Genomic DNA, 11744 nt, shown 5'->3' with positions numbered 1-11744 from the left:
CTCTGTCATGTCCCTTTCATCCCACTGCGCAGCAATTCAGTTGTCGAACTTGTCCTCTTGAAAATCGAGGTCGGTGACTTTGGCTGTTTGGACAGCTATTCTCTATCCGCTCCGACTCTGTGTCTCACCCTCCATGGCGCAACCACAGCCCACAGAGGCGGGATCACTTCAAGACCTGTATCTTGCGTTATCCAACCTGTTTGATAAACATGTGGTCCCTATAGGCGACCACTTGCAGACAGGCATGGCTCAGACTTTATCCGAAATCTCCTCGCTCAAGCATGAGACCGAGGCGGGCAGATCATCCCTTGAAAGCCGTATCGAAAGTTTGGCAAATATCCTGAATGCCACGAAGAGCCTCGCCAACCATGTTGAGCCGACATCTCACAGACAGGTAAGTCGAACTCAAGAAGGCGATAATCAAGGTGCAAGCTTCCGCTGCCTAGCTGGCCAAGAATTGGGAGAGAATCACTCGCAACTTGACGCTGACGTGGACTCGCCGGCAAGCAGAATGAGCACACCGAACATTCGATCGCGGCTTATGCCAGTCTAGAGCAGCGTTGCAACACATTTCGAGACGAAAGTGAGCGCCTGGCAACCGAGAATGAGCAATTGACGCAACGGCTTGAAGCAGAGCAGCAGAGGGTCCGAGATCTAGAGATGAATCAGCAACTCTGGAAGGCCAAGCTGAGCCGACTCCAAGCCGTCATCACCAAGGCCGCAACGAACGCGAACGAGGTGATTGACTCGGAAGTGACGGCCAAAGTACAACGTATCAGGGCGCGGATAGAGACGATCGTCAAGAAGTACTGCGTCGGCAGCAGGGCCGCGCCGCGAAGAGAGCACAAGGAACTAGAAGAAATCGACAATGACTGGGTGCGGAAGCTCAAACAGATCCCGACTCGCTATGAACAGAGCGACCAAGACGTTTTCCTCACCTATTGGGTTAGAAGTAAGGTATACCTGCTGCTGCAGAGGCGGATCTTTAGCCAACCATGTTTCGGATTGGACAAGGACCTGGAATCCAAACTCGGAGAATTCGAGACCTTGATCTCGAAGTATGCGCATGGTACGCATCCTGTCGAAGCCTCGAAGGTACCCTATTTTGACACCGATGGTACTGACCTGGAAACTCTAGGAAAGAATACCAGCGACTGGCGCGCCCTCACACTTGGATATTGTAAGGCCCTGGGCATGACGAACGACGACACTCCGAAGAATGTGAGCCAGTACATTGCTCACCTGTTCGCACCGTGGGTCATCGGAAGACCGGAGAACCAGGTCGGACAGAAGCCAGTCGCTTATAGATGGCCTCCACAACTGTTGCACGACTTGGCCGATCTTTGCCGGGATGCGTATGACCTCACCGTCATGATCCGCCAAAGCACCGACCGGTACCGGTTTATCAGCATCGACGAGGATAGCAAGGTCCAATCGGCTGACCAGAATGACTTCCAGCCGGACGACATGCTTGGACCTACGGACAAATATGTCGGCTCCAAGGTGTGGATGACTGTCTTTGGCGCATTGATCAAGGAGACTCAGGCTGGCGAGCGCTACGTGATGGAGAAGGCTCGTGTGATTTGCAAGGCTGCGCCGCCCTTGGCTGATCATCCGAAAGAGTGAGACGAAGGGGGCCGAGGCCGAATGCGTTCAATGCCAGCCATGTTGCCAGGGGCGGATGTCAAATGCCTGTGGAGGATGGTTCGAGCCGTGGTTACGCGGAGAGTGTCCCGAATGGGGCTGAGGGTGACGATAGGGCATGAGAGAACAATTACAGTTAAATGATTCTTTCGTGAAAGAATGAATGTCAGTGTCGGTCATGAGGTTAAGTGCTTATCCTTTCATTCGCCTTCAGCCTGATCATCGGACGGATGGTGCGTCATGCTACTGCAACTGCGGCTCAATATCGTCTCCACATGATCGATGACTGGATGCCTAATTAATGAACTTGTTCCTCCCCGTACGAGTACCTGATCTCTTATATTGGGAAAGCTGAGACAGCAGGGGAGTGAACGCTGACTAAGCAAGAGGCGAAAGTCTCGCATCCCACTCGTCGCCTTGTAGAATTAGATGAACCAATAAAATGAGGCCTTGGCGGCCGAGTGGAGCATCCCGATGCCGAGTGGTGTCTGTGCTTTTCGATCACACACACAGCTTGTCGTGCTTTAAGTATTTACTTACCTAGAGAACATCCCTACTCCGGTCCCCGTGTCCAATGCGGCCTCGGTGCTTGAGATCTCCAGGCTCGGTATCCAATCTCGCTTGGCGATATTACCTGACATAGGCGCCACCATGCTTCGCTGTCGGAGACCTCATTCGCACGGTGCAAGCTGCGCTGGTCGAGGACCGTGAAGCTTCAGAATCGGTGGCCGCAGTCGTTTGACCAAGCCTTATGAGGAGACTCGTCAAAAGCTTGGTCCCTTGGCTCTGCAAGGCCCAAAAGGATGTTTCACGTGGCGCGGATTCATGAGGGACGTCCTCAACGGGCTGATCTGGTGCAGCCCGTTTGTTTTCCCGGACCTGGAATTTGAACAGCGCTTTCGCAGCTCGGTGCGTTCAGGCCGCCGTTCATCACAGGGGACTTCATCTTTGCTGATACTGGTTTCCGGTCGACGTAGCAATGAAGCGACCTCGACTATATCAAGACAATGGGTTCACCCGGCCTCATCTCAATCCTTGTTACTCTCCCCGCTAAAAGACACAAAGTCAGGCCACAATCGCTGGTGACGATGACTCCCCCTCCTGCCACTGCTATCATGTTCATCACCGTCCTTATATATTGCTGTACTGCCCTCTCTGTGGCGCAGATTGACTCCTTCTACACGGCCTCGCCTGACTTCCAGATTATCCTCGGCTCGAACCCGAAAGTGACCCTCCTTGCTGAATCCGAGCAGCCATTGTTCCATGAGGGTGGCGTCTACTACCCGCCGACCAGGTCCCTTTTCGTCACATCTGACGTTGTGCCCGATCCATCAACCGCGAACGGTACCATGCAGATCATCTCACACGTCACAGGCAACCTCACGACTGCTGCCACCGTGCAAGTGACACAACTGAACGCCACAAGCCATGCCATCCCCTTCCCACTGGGCGGCTACCGGTACCTCGCAGCATCGAATGTCCTTGTCTGGGCCGGGCAAGGCTCTCCCACACAACCGGGGGGGTTATGGTTCCTGAATCCCGAGCCTCCGTACAACGCAAGCCGGATCCTCTCCAGCTACGGTGTGTACGAGTACAACTCGCCCAACGACGTTGCAGTCACCCCGTCCGGCGAGATCTACTTCACCGACCCGATCTACGGATCCGAGTACGGCTTTCGGCCGGCGCCCCAGCTCCCAAACCAGGTGTACCGGTACAATCCGGCAAGTGGGACCGTCAGAGCCGTAGCAGATGGGTATATTCGACCCAACGGGATCGGCATCAACCAGGACGGAAGCATAGTCTATATCATCGACACGGGTGCTCAGCCTGGTGATGGGACCATCGACGCCACTGGTCCGCGAACGATCTACGCTCTCGATGTGCAGGGCCGAACCAAGAATGGAACGGGCGGATTTCTGGGCAATAGACGTCTGTTCTCGCTGCCCAGTTTCGGTGGAGCGAAAGGCGTCAAGACGGACACTCTGGGCAATGTCTACGTCGGCCTTGACGATGGTGTGTCTGCGTTTGACGACGGCGGCAACCTGCTGGGCAAGATTCTGATCGACGACGTCGCTAATATCGGGTTTGGCGAGCCGGGCGTGCTGTTCGCAATGGGACAGACGAAACTGTGGAGGATAGATCTATCCGGTGCGATAGTCGGATCGTCCTTCTCGATCTGATGTCCCGAGGACTATAGCTTGAGTCACGCCGTGACTGTGACTGTTCGGGCCGTTTTATTCTGGATCTTAAGTATAATACTACAAGGAGGTCAGGCCGAGACGGGCAAATCGAATATATTTGGTGGCTAATACCCAATCATCGAGATTCATCAAGAGGCCATTTCATCTCTCTTGTCTGCTCCACTCACTCGGTCAGAACGACAATCTTGCCGCGCGCCAGGTTCTTCTCCATAGTGTCGTGGGCCTCGACGATCTGATCGATCTTGAAAACCTTGCCGATCTGCACAGGCATGGTGCCGGCCTCGATCTGCTTGAGCAAATCATTCAGCGGAGTCTCCATGAACTCGTCCGGCCCGCCGGAATAGACTGTCAAGCCGACGCAGTGCGGGATCACGTCCATGGGCGAGAACTCTTTGAGGCTCCAGCTGTTTCCTGGGCATGGGTGTCAGTGTCATGCCAGTGTCCTCAGGGATAGCATCAGCGGGCAGTCAATGTCATGCCAGTGTCAGGGTCAGCATCAGTGGGCAGTCAATGTCAACCCGCGCCAGGGTCTATCCCACAATACGGTACCGTGGAAGGGGAAAGTGGCCGGTTTTGATCCATGACAACGGAGGAGTAAAATAAGTACTGAGCCAAACTCACCGACAATGCCCGTCATGCACACGATGCCGCCCTCGACGGCACAATTCAACGAGTCTTTGAGAGTTGTCGTCCCTACCAACTCCAGCACCTTGTCGAATTTCTTCCCGCCCTTGACCACCGTGTCCGCGACATTGCCATCATCGACAATGACCTGCTCGACTCCGCTCCTGCGCATCAGCTCGGCCGTGTCGGGGCTCGCGCTGCGCGTGGTGCCCGCGACGAAACAGCCGTGATTGCTGGCGATGGCCGCGGCCGCCAGGCCCACGGACGTGGTCCCACCACGCACGAGCAGACGGTCGTCGGCGCGCAGCTTCAGCGCCTTGAACAACGACCCGTACGCGGTCTGCAGCATCTCCGGCACGGCGCCGACGACGGCCCACTCCAGCCCCGTGGTCAACCGTTGCGTGTTCGCCGCCTTGGGGCACGTGTACTCGGCGTACCCGCCGTCGAAGTCGCGGCCCATGCCGGCCATGGCGGACGCGACCTTGTCGCCCGGCTGGAACTGGCCGGACGGACACGCCTCGACGACCCCGGCGGCCTCGATGCCCAGCACGCGTGGGAACCGCACGTTCGGGCTGTGGCCTTGGCGGGTGAACATCTCGGAGCGGTTGAGCCCGAAGGCCTTGACGCGGATGAGCACTTCGTCGGCCGCGGGCGTGGGGATGGGCCGTTGTTCCAGCTTGAGCACATCGGGCCCGCCGGCCTCGTGGATGACGACGGCTTTCATGGACATGGTACGGTGCGAGAGGCCGGTGGGTGGGTGTCCCGGCTACAGTATATAAGCCGAGGTCAACACAGTACGATGTATGGACGTCCGAGGAAAGGTGATCTAGGTTTTGACGCTGCTGTTAATGCAGACAAGGCGGGTCTCGTGGCAGACCCGTGAACATATACATACAGTATATATATATGTTCTCACACTGTCACAGGGAAGAGCACGCGTCTACCGACCTCGTCATGCGAGCGAGCTTCTTTCCATTCGATCCAGCCCAGGCTTCAGCTGCGGAGTACGAGCGGGAGCCTATTAATTCAGCCGTGTAATGGAGCAATACCACAACCTACAATCCACAACCCACTGTTGGGTGACTGTCTGCCGCATCGATTGCCCTCGTCTGGAGTTTGCGGTGCCATGTGCCGTGTCCTACGTCGACGGAGATACTGTCCCTTGCCTCAATAGGCAGGTCGTCGGCCACGTTTGCGTGAGCTCGATGCGCGCGACTTCAAGTGACTGGCTCTCGAGGTCGGCGTCCGTTCGTTAGCCTGATGCCTTGCATGAATGCGTGGTGCTTGTATTGCATAGACATGTTCCGAGGGTCTGATTCGTCGTGAGGTTCGGGTTCGCTTTTGGACATCAAATGGGATGTGCTCAGCCAGCAGCCACAAACGTCGGCTTCCAGAGCTTGTCCGTCGCCTTGAAGGGGCAGTCAGTGTCAGGCACATGTTTTCGTTGTAACAAAACAGAGACAATCCAATCACGCTGTCGGCGCTTTCACCGAGATCGACACTTCTCGCCGGAAGGATATTAGGATTAGAGCGCTGCTGCACTCAATGAGATATGCCTAACGAGGGAATCCGCTAATACCGAGAACCGGTGAGCTGTCAGAGTATGCCCAAACGCCGAACCTGAAAAGCCCCATGGTCTTTGGCTCAGGAAGGGGTATAGATGCGCATACTCCAATCCAAGCATGATGTTTCCTCTTCATTCCACGCCGCGTGTCCGACCACACCCGGGACAATCGATCGAAAAGCCAGGACGCCATGCTGTTATGCAAACTCATCTGGTCTCCACCCCTCTGTACTGCTGGGGAGAGCGTCCCCGATCACTATCGCCGGAGCTATCTTCCTCCGGCTCTGGCGAGGTGGGGGAAACAACCGGTTTCCTCTTGGTGAACATCTGCTGGCTCTGTTGTCTCTGATGCTTCGCTTTGAGATGCTTCAGCTTGGTGTCGGCTTCGCGCAGTTTGGTCTCTAGGTCTTCGAGCTCGTATTTCCGGGAGTTGACTGTTTCCTTCCTGCACCAGCCGAGGCTTTGTTAGCGTCCATCGAACGGAATCCAACCACTGGAAAAAGAGGCCGAGGGATAAGAGCGTACTTCTGCTCTACCGATTCCTCCAAAGCGTCAATGCCATTGAGCTTGAAGAGATCATCAAGCGCCGCAGAAAAGTCAAGGGCGATTGTTCTGCAGTGTCTCGAGTCAGTGACTGCGCTCCGCTATTGCTAGGGATGCCCGACGTACGACTGAGGACGTGCATTGGCCTGGAAGCCCGCGTCGGGGTTCTGTTCGTTGGCCGTGCTCATTGTTGGAGGTCCGGCGTTGCGTCTGACTGTAGTTGAAAAGGGACTGCGGCAAGAGATGCGAGATGGACAGTTGTCGCCGTACGGACTATTGTATCGATTATATTCGCGAGGTATAAGGCGACAGGCAACAGGATGCGAGCGGACGAGTCAGTTGACCCAGATCAGTGGACAGTTTCCAGAAGGCGTCAAGCACAGCCCAGGCAGACTGCTTCCTGCTCTCATACGGTGCTTCCTGGTGTTAAATCAAAGATGTGGTTGCCATCCGGGGCAAATGACTGGCACATTCCTCCCAAATTGCGAATGCCCAGCATCCCAGCAAAAGGGGCTCGCCGGTTCGATGAGGTGCAGGACGGACCCTGAAGCGAGAGTTTGGGGCGCTCACGCTACCGCCTCGGGTGCCCCTAGGTGATTGGGCGGCGCCGATCTGCCCCCAACAATTGGCGGCGCCCGAGGCCAGCACCACAAGCGCCTGAAACTGACGAGTTGGGCCTACGGGGCACCTACGGGGGGCAGCGACGGGGCCGCTACAGTAGCTTAGCTGGTAGCCACAAAACTCGGGTCTTGGCCATACCGAGCACAGTAGCCGCGACTTTTCGCGCTCGCTGCGCTTCTGCTCTGCTGTGTCTGGCCGTTGCTTCGGTGTCCTCCAATTTTCGACCGTCAATTTTCATTTCACCTCGACGCTCATCACATCTCCACCACCACTCATCGCGTTTGGACCTGTGATCCACGCGTCGCGTCCCTGGACTTTGACTCTTTAGTCCTGGCTGGCTTGAGGGAAGCTGTCGCATCTCTGGGTACGGCGGCTTCGTCCACACGGTATTCGCTATGATGGGATGCCTTCAATAAAAGCCTACACCCAGTATGAAACCCTCGCCTTCTGCCAGTCCGTCGCCTATCATGGCTCCGATACAGCTGCCTTCGAGGACATCTCGACCGCCTTGAACGGCAACCACCTCATCCGCGACAGCGACACATACGATCAGACTCGTCTCACCGCAGCTGCTCTGCAACAGCTATACTACGACCTTCTTGCCGAGGAGAAAAATACGCAGAAAATTCCGACCGTTAATGGCGACGATGGGTCGTCAAATGGCACAAACCCGCGAAAGCGCAAGCTGTCGCGGTCGCCTGCTCCCGAGGACGCGGCATACACAGACGAGCAGAGGTCACTAGAGTCCCTGGTAGACAAGCTCTACGCTCGCTTTCGAGAGCAGATGATCAAGGAGGTCAGGCAGGAAGAGGAGGACTATTTGAGGCTGCAGGCTGAGATCGCGCAGCTGGAGCACGAGGAATTCGAGGACCAAATTCAACAGCCGCCCGCAGGAGAGTCCGGCAACAACCAGGCTCAGCCGCAGTCCGAAACGTCCAAAAAGACAGAAGACATAGTCGAGAAGGCGCACACTGTTCAGGCGAGCTCGCAGGCAACACCTGCCTCAGCCGCGCCTGGCACTGATGCCGCCCGTCTCGTGCAGGTCGCGTCGACTGCGGCACCTGCAGCCGTCGATGTGCGGACGTCTCCCTCTGTTCGGACTGGCCTGCCGCCACCTCTGGCGCCCTCGCATCCTCCACCTCCTGCATCTCCTGCTCTGCCTCTTGCAAGAGCTTCGCAACCGCCTCCAGCAGCCCCGCCGCCGCCACAACAATCGCCGGGAGCCTTTCATCGCACGCTACCCATTCCGTCGCCGCAACGACCTAACTATGGCCCGATCAACCCTCAGCATTTCCAGCCCGGACCCCAGGGTCAACCTATGCCCGTTCTGCCACCGTATACGGGCTCACCGCATATGCTACCGCCTACCGAGTATCCCCATCAGAAGCGTGGAAGTGCTTCACCCGCTCAAGGAAGAGGTTCTCCCGTCCCTGGCCTCCAGCACCAGCACCAGCAACCGTATCCGGGTTACTCTGGCTACCCTCAACAGCCTCCCTGGCCGCATCATCCACCTGCCCAGCAACAGTATGGTCAGCCACCACATTTTCCAAATCCACCATATTACGCTCAATCACCCACGAGCCGTCCTCCCATACAGTACCAGACACCACACCATCCACAATATGCGCCGTACCCCCAAAGTGCCCCTATCCACTACCAAGGCCAGCCACCGCTTCCTCATGCCTGGCCACCGCCTCAGCCTGGTCAGCCTTACTATGGGTATTACGGTTCGCCAAACGTGACTCCTGTTCTGCGAAGCGACTCGAGGCGAACCGTACCGAGAGCGCGATCATCCACGCCCTGGAAGCGACGTGTTCAGCAGCCGGGTGGTGCACGGCCGTCAAGTCCAATTCGACCAGAGAGAGAAGTTAGTCCCATCTCAGATACAGAGTCACTCACTCAGACCAAGAAATCCCGGGGCAGCACAGAACGGACAGCAGAGAAGAGCCAACGTACTCCGCGAGCCACCGCACCGCCGGTCAGAGGCCGCCAGCAAGCCAGTGCCACTCCGTCGGCATTTGCAGGATCAAGATCTCAATCGATAGCATCGTTTGCATCCGATGTGCCTACCAGCAAGGGCAAGAAGGCTGGGGTTTCTCACAGCGTTAAAGCGGAACCACCCGGTACACCTGCGCCGATCCCTTCTGACACGGAGCAGCAGCAGCCACAAAGGACTACGGGCCGGCGCGGAAGAGCTCGTGCAAGCACGTTGACTGCCAAACCAGAGCCAGCTGTACCGGCTCTTGGTACTAATAAGCGGAAGCGCTCAGGTGGCCATGACTCGGCAAGCCCGCCACCATCAGTCGCACGACAGCTACCTTCTCCAGCTGCGACGGCTTTGACGCGCGTTCAGCCACCTCCATTACGCCGCCAATTCTCGCTGTCTCTCTTGGCTGATCCCTCGCTGGTCGCAGTCACCAGGAACTTCAGCAAGACTTCGCAGCTGCTTCTTAACGAGATCAACTCGCACAAACTGGCCGGAATTTTCGCTAAGCCGCTTTCCGAAAGGGATGCACCTGGATATAAGGACCTGGTGTTGCGACCGCAGGACCTGAAGAGCATCAAGGCAGCTATCTCGAAGGGTGGGAAAGCGGCATTGGCGGCTATTGAGGCATTCGAGGAGAGAACAGGCAATGCAAATGCAGGGTCAGAGGATGCAGACGGCGACAAGACACCCATGCAGAACACTCCGGCGTCGACTACGGCAGGCGTTCCGCTTGCTGGTGAAAGAGCTTTTGGAAACGGCGTCTATCTGGTTAGGGCGTCAGAAGACCTTGTCCCACCAAAAGCAATTGTGAACTCGGCTCAGCTTGAACTGGAACTCGTGCGAATGTTTGCAAATGCAGTCATGTTCAATCCACTACCAAGCTCTGAGAGAGGCTTTGGACGCTCACTCCGCCTACGCCGAAGAGGAGGAGACGTTGCACCTCAGCTCACGGCAGGAGATGAGCAGCACGCCGAGAGCAGCGAATCGGACGATGGTACCCCATCTGAAGTAGGTGGCATCATCTCCGACACCAGGGAGATGTTCGAGGATGTCATCGCCATGGTGAGGAAATGGAGAGAAGCCGAACTGGAACGTCTCGGCGATGTGGGCGAGGCGGACATGATTTCTTCGACTCCGACAGCCGGGCCGTCCAAGCCCACGACGCAAGCGAGCGGCAGCGGCAATGTCAGCGCCACCGTCAGCGCGAATCCTAGCCTGAGACAGTCCGAGAGCGAAGAGAATGAGGACGAAACCGGTGGTGCGCCCAGTCCACCTCCCGCCTCCGCCACGGGGACGGCAAGAAAGAGAAGGCGTATAGCGGAATGATGGTCCTCGATCATGCGATCATGTGCCGGCCTAGTTATGTGGCAAGCACACTTGGTGTACGAGTCGAGGTCTGAGGTTCTGTAGCACTGAGTCCAAAGCGGATGAGCATGGGCATGCAATATATGCCCTCAATGAATACCCCGGTAATTAATTACCTGACAGCTTACAGCTCCTCCCGTGTTGTCTCGCCTCTTCTCGTTTCATGCTGAACTAGTGTCATTGCAGCGGGGCGGTTTGGTCTATCCAATTACTCCCGTCACGTAGTCAAAACGAACAGCGTTGCACCAGTGATAGCAGTACAGAGTACCAGCACGGCAATGTTATTGTCATTGACAACAGGGTGTTCCTTTTTCCTTGATGAACCCTCGCGAGCACGAGTGAGTTTCTTACTCGACGTGTGTACAGGACCTGTAGTGTATCTCAACACCATGGTGGCTCAGTACATAATACGTATATACTTATACAGTAACTAATTAAGTAGTACTGTACGGAGTTCGGAGTACGGAGTATAGTATATACACTCCAGGGACCCATCCTCACCTATATACATACCTAGGACGTCCCACGCCGTCGCCCCGCTAAATGCAATTAGAGATTTATCTATTCGGCTCGGGTGCTTGTTCTTCTGGACACTCGACACTCGACACTTGGCCTCGGAACCATCACTTACTTACACGTCAGCGTTCGGAGTACGAACAGGCAGGGAGGGATTCCACAGTAAGGTAAGTAGTCATAGCATAGAGTAGGGAGAATCTCTCTCTTCCTTTTCACATTACATGACCTGGCCATCCCTTTTCAACCTACAGTATCTAGTCAACTTAATCAACTCACTTATCGCGGCGCGGCGCAGTCGAGGCGAATACCATGCATTTTCCTCCCCCCCTCCCCCCCCACAAAGTTCACGTCCTTGTCCTTGTCCTTGTCCTTGTCCTTGTCCTTGTCCTTACTGCTTGCATTCTATGCCCCAGGGCAAAGGAGGAAACAAAAGGAGAAAGAGAAGTCTTCGCCGACAGGTGATGGCCGTGCGGTGCGGTGCGGTGTAGTGCGGTACATTAAACAATAAAAGACAGGACGGCCATCAGCGATAATGACAACAACATTGATGGCTCTCCTTTCTCCTTGATTACCCGTACCCATACTCATACCCATTCCCATACTCATACCCATTCCCATACTCATACCCATTCCCATACTCATACCCATTCCCATACTCATACCCATTCCCATACTCATA

General features: G+C 56.0%; 5 protein-coding genes across 5 annotated transcripts; 3 read left to right on the top strand and 2 right to left on the bottom strand.

Moving 5' to 3' along the window:
* Positions 1-133: 133 nt before the first annotated feature.
* Positions 134-1626, top strand: G647_08529 (uncharacterized protein; the record flags this gene model as incomplete). Its single annotated transcript, XM_008732838.1, has 2 exons — positions 134-394; positions 511-1626. 2 exons carry the CDS (start codon positions 134-136, stop codon positions 1624-1626), a joined length of 1377 nt encoding a protein of 458 aa, XP_008731060.1.
* Positions 1627-2732: 1106 nt separating this feature from the next.
* G647_08528 (uncharacterized protein) lies at positions 2733-3824 on the top strand (the record flags this gene model as incomplete). The annotated part of the gene is made up of 1 exon (XM_008732837.1): positions 2733-3824. One exon carries the CDS (start codon positions 2733-2735, stop codon positions 3822-3824), a length of 1092 nt encoding a protein of 363 aa, XP_008731059.1.
* Positions 3825-4008: 184 nt separating this feature from the next.
* G647_08527 (uncharacterized protein) lies at positions 4009-5199 on the bottom strand (the record flags this gene model as incomplete). The annotated part of the gene is made up of 2 exons (XM_008732836.1): positions 4009-4256; positions 4467-5199. 2 exons carry the CDS (start codon positions 5197-5199, stop codon positions 4009-4011), a joined length of 981 nt encoding a protein of 326 aa, XP_008731058.1.
* A 1041-nt stretch (positions 5200-6240) lies between these two features.
* G647_08526 (uncharacterized protein) lies at positions 6241-6764 on the bottom strand (the record flags this gene model as incomplete). Its single annotated transcript, XM_008732835.1, has 3 exons — positions 6241-6478; positions 6559-6645; positions 6703-6764. 3 exons carry the CDS (start codon positions 6762-6764, stop codon positions 6241-6243), a joined length of 387 nt encoding a protein of 128 aa, XP_008731057.1.
* An 836-nt stretch (positions 6765-7600) lies between these two features.
* G647_08525 (uncharacterized protein) lies at positions 7601-10510 on the top strand (the record flags this gene model as incomplete). The annotated part of the gene is made up of 1 exon (XM_008732834.1): positions 7601-10510. The coding sequence occupies one exon, from the start codon at positions 7601-7603 to the stop codon at positions 10508-10510; it is 2910 nt and encodes a 969-aa protein (XP_008731056.1).
* Between the last annotated feature and the right edge of the window lie 1234 nt (positions 10511-11744).

The sequence above is a fragment of the Cladophialophora carrionii genome (genome assembly GCF_000365165.1).
Source record: "Cladophialophora carrionii CBS 160.54 unplaced genomic scaffold supercont1.7, whole genome shotgun sequence".
NCBI lineage: Eukaryota > Fungi > Ascomycota > Eurotiomycetes > Chaetothyriales > Herpotrichiellaceae > Cladophialophora > Cladophialophora carrionii.
This window is presented reverse-complemented; position numbering and strand designations above follow the sequence as displayed.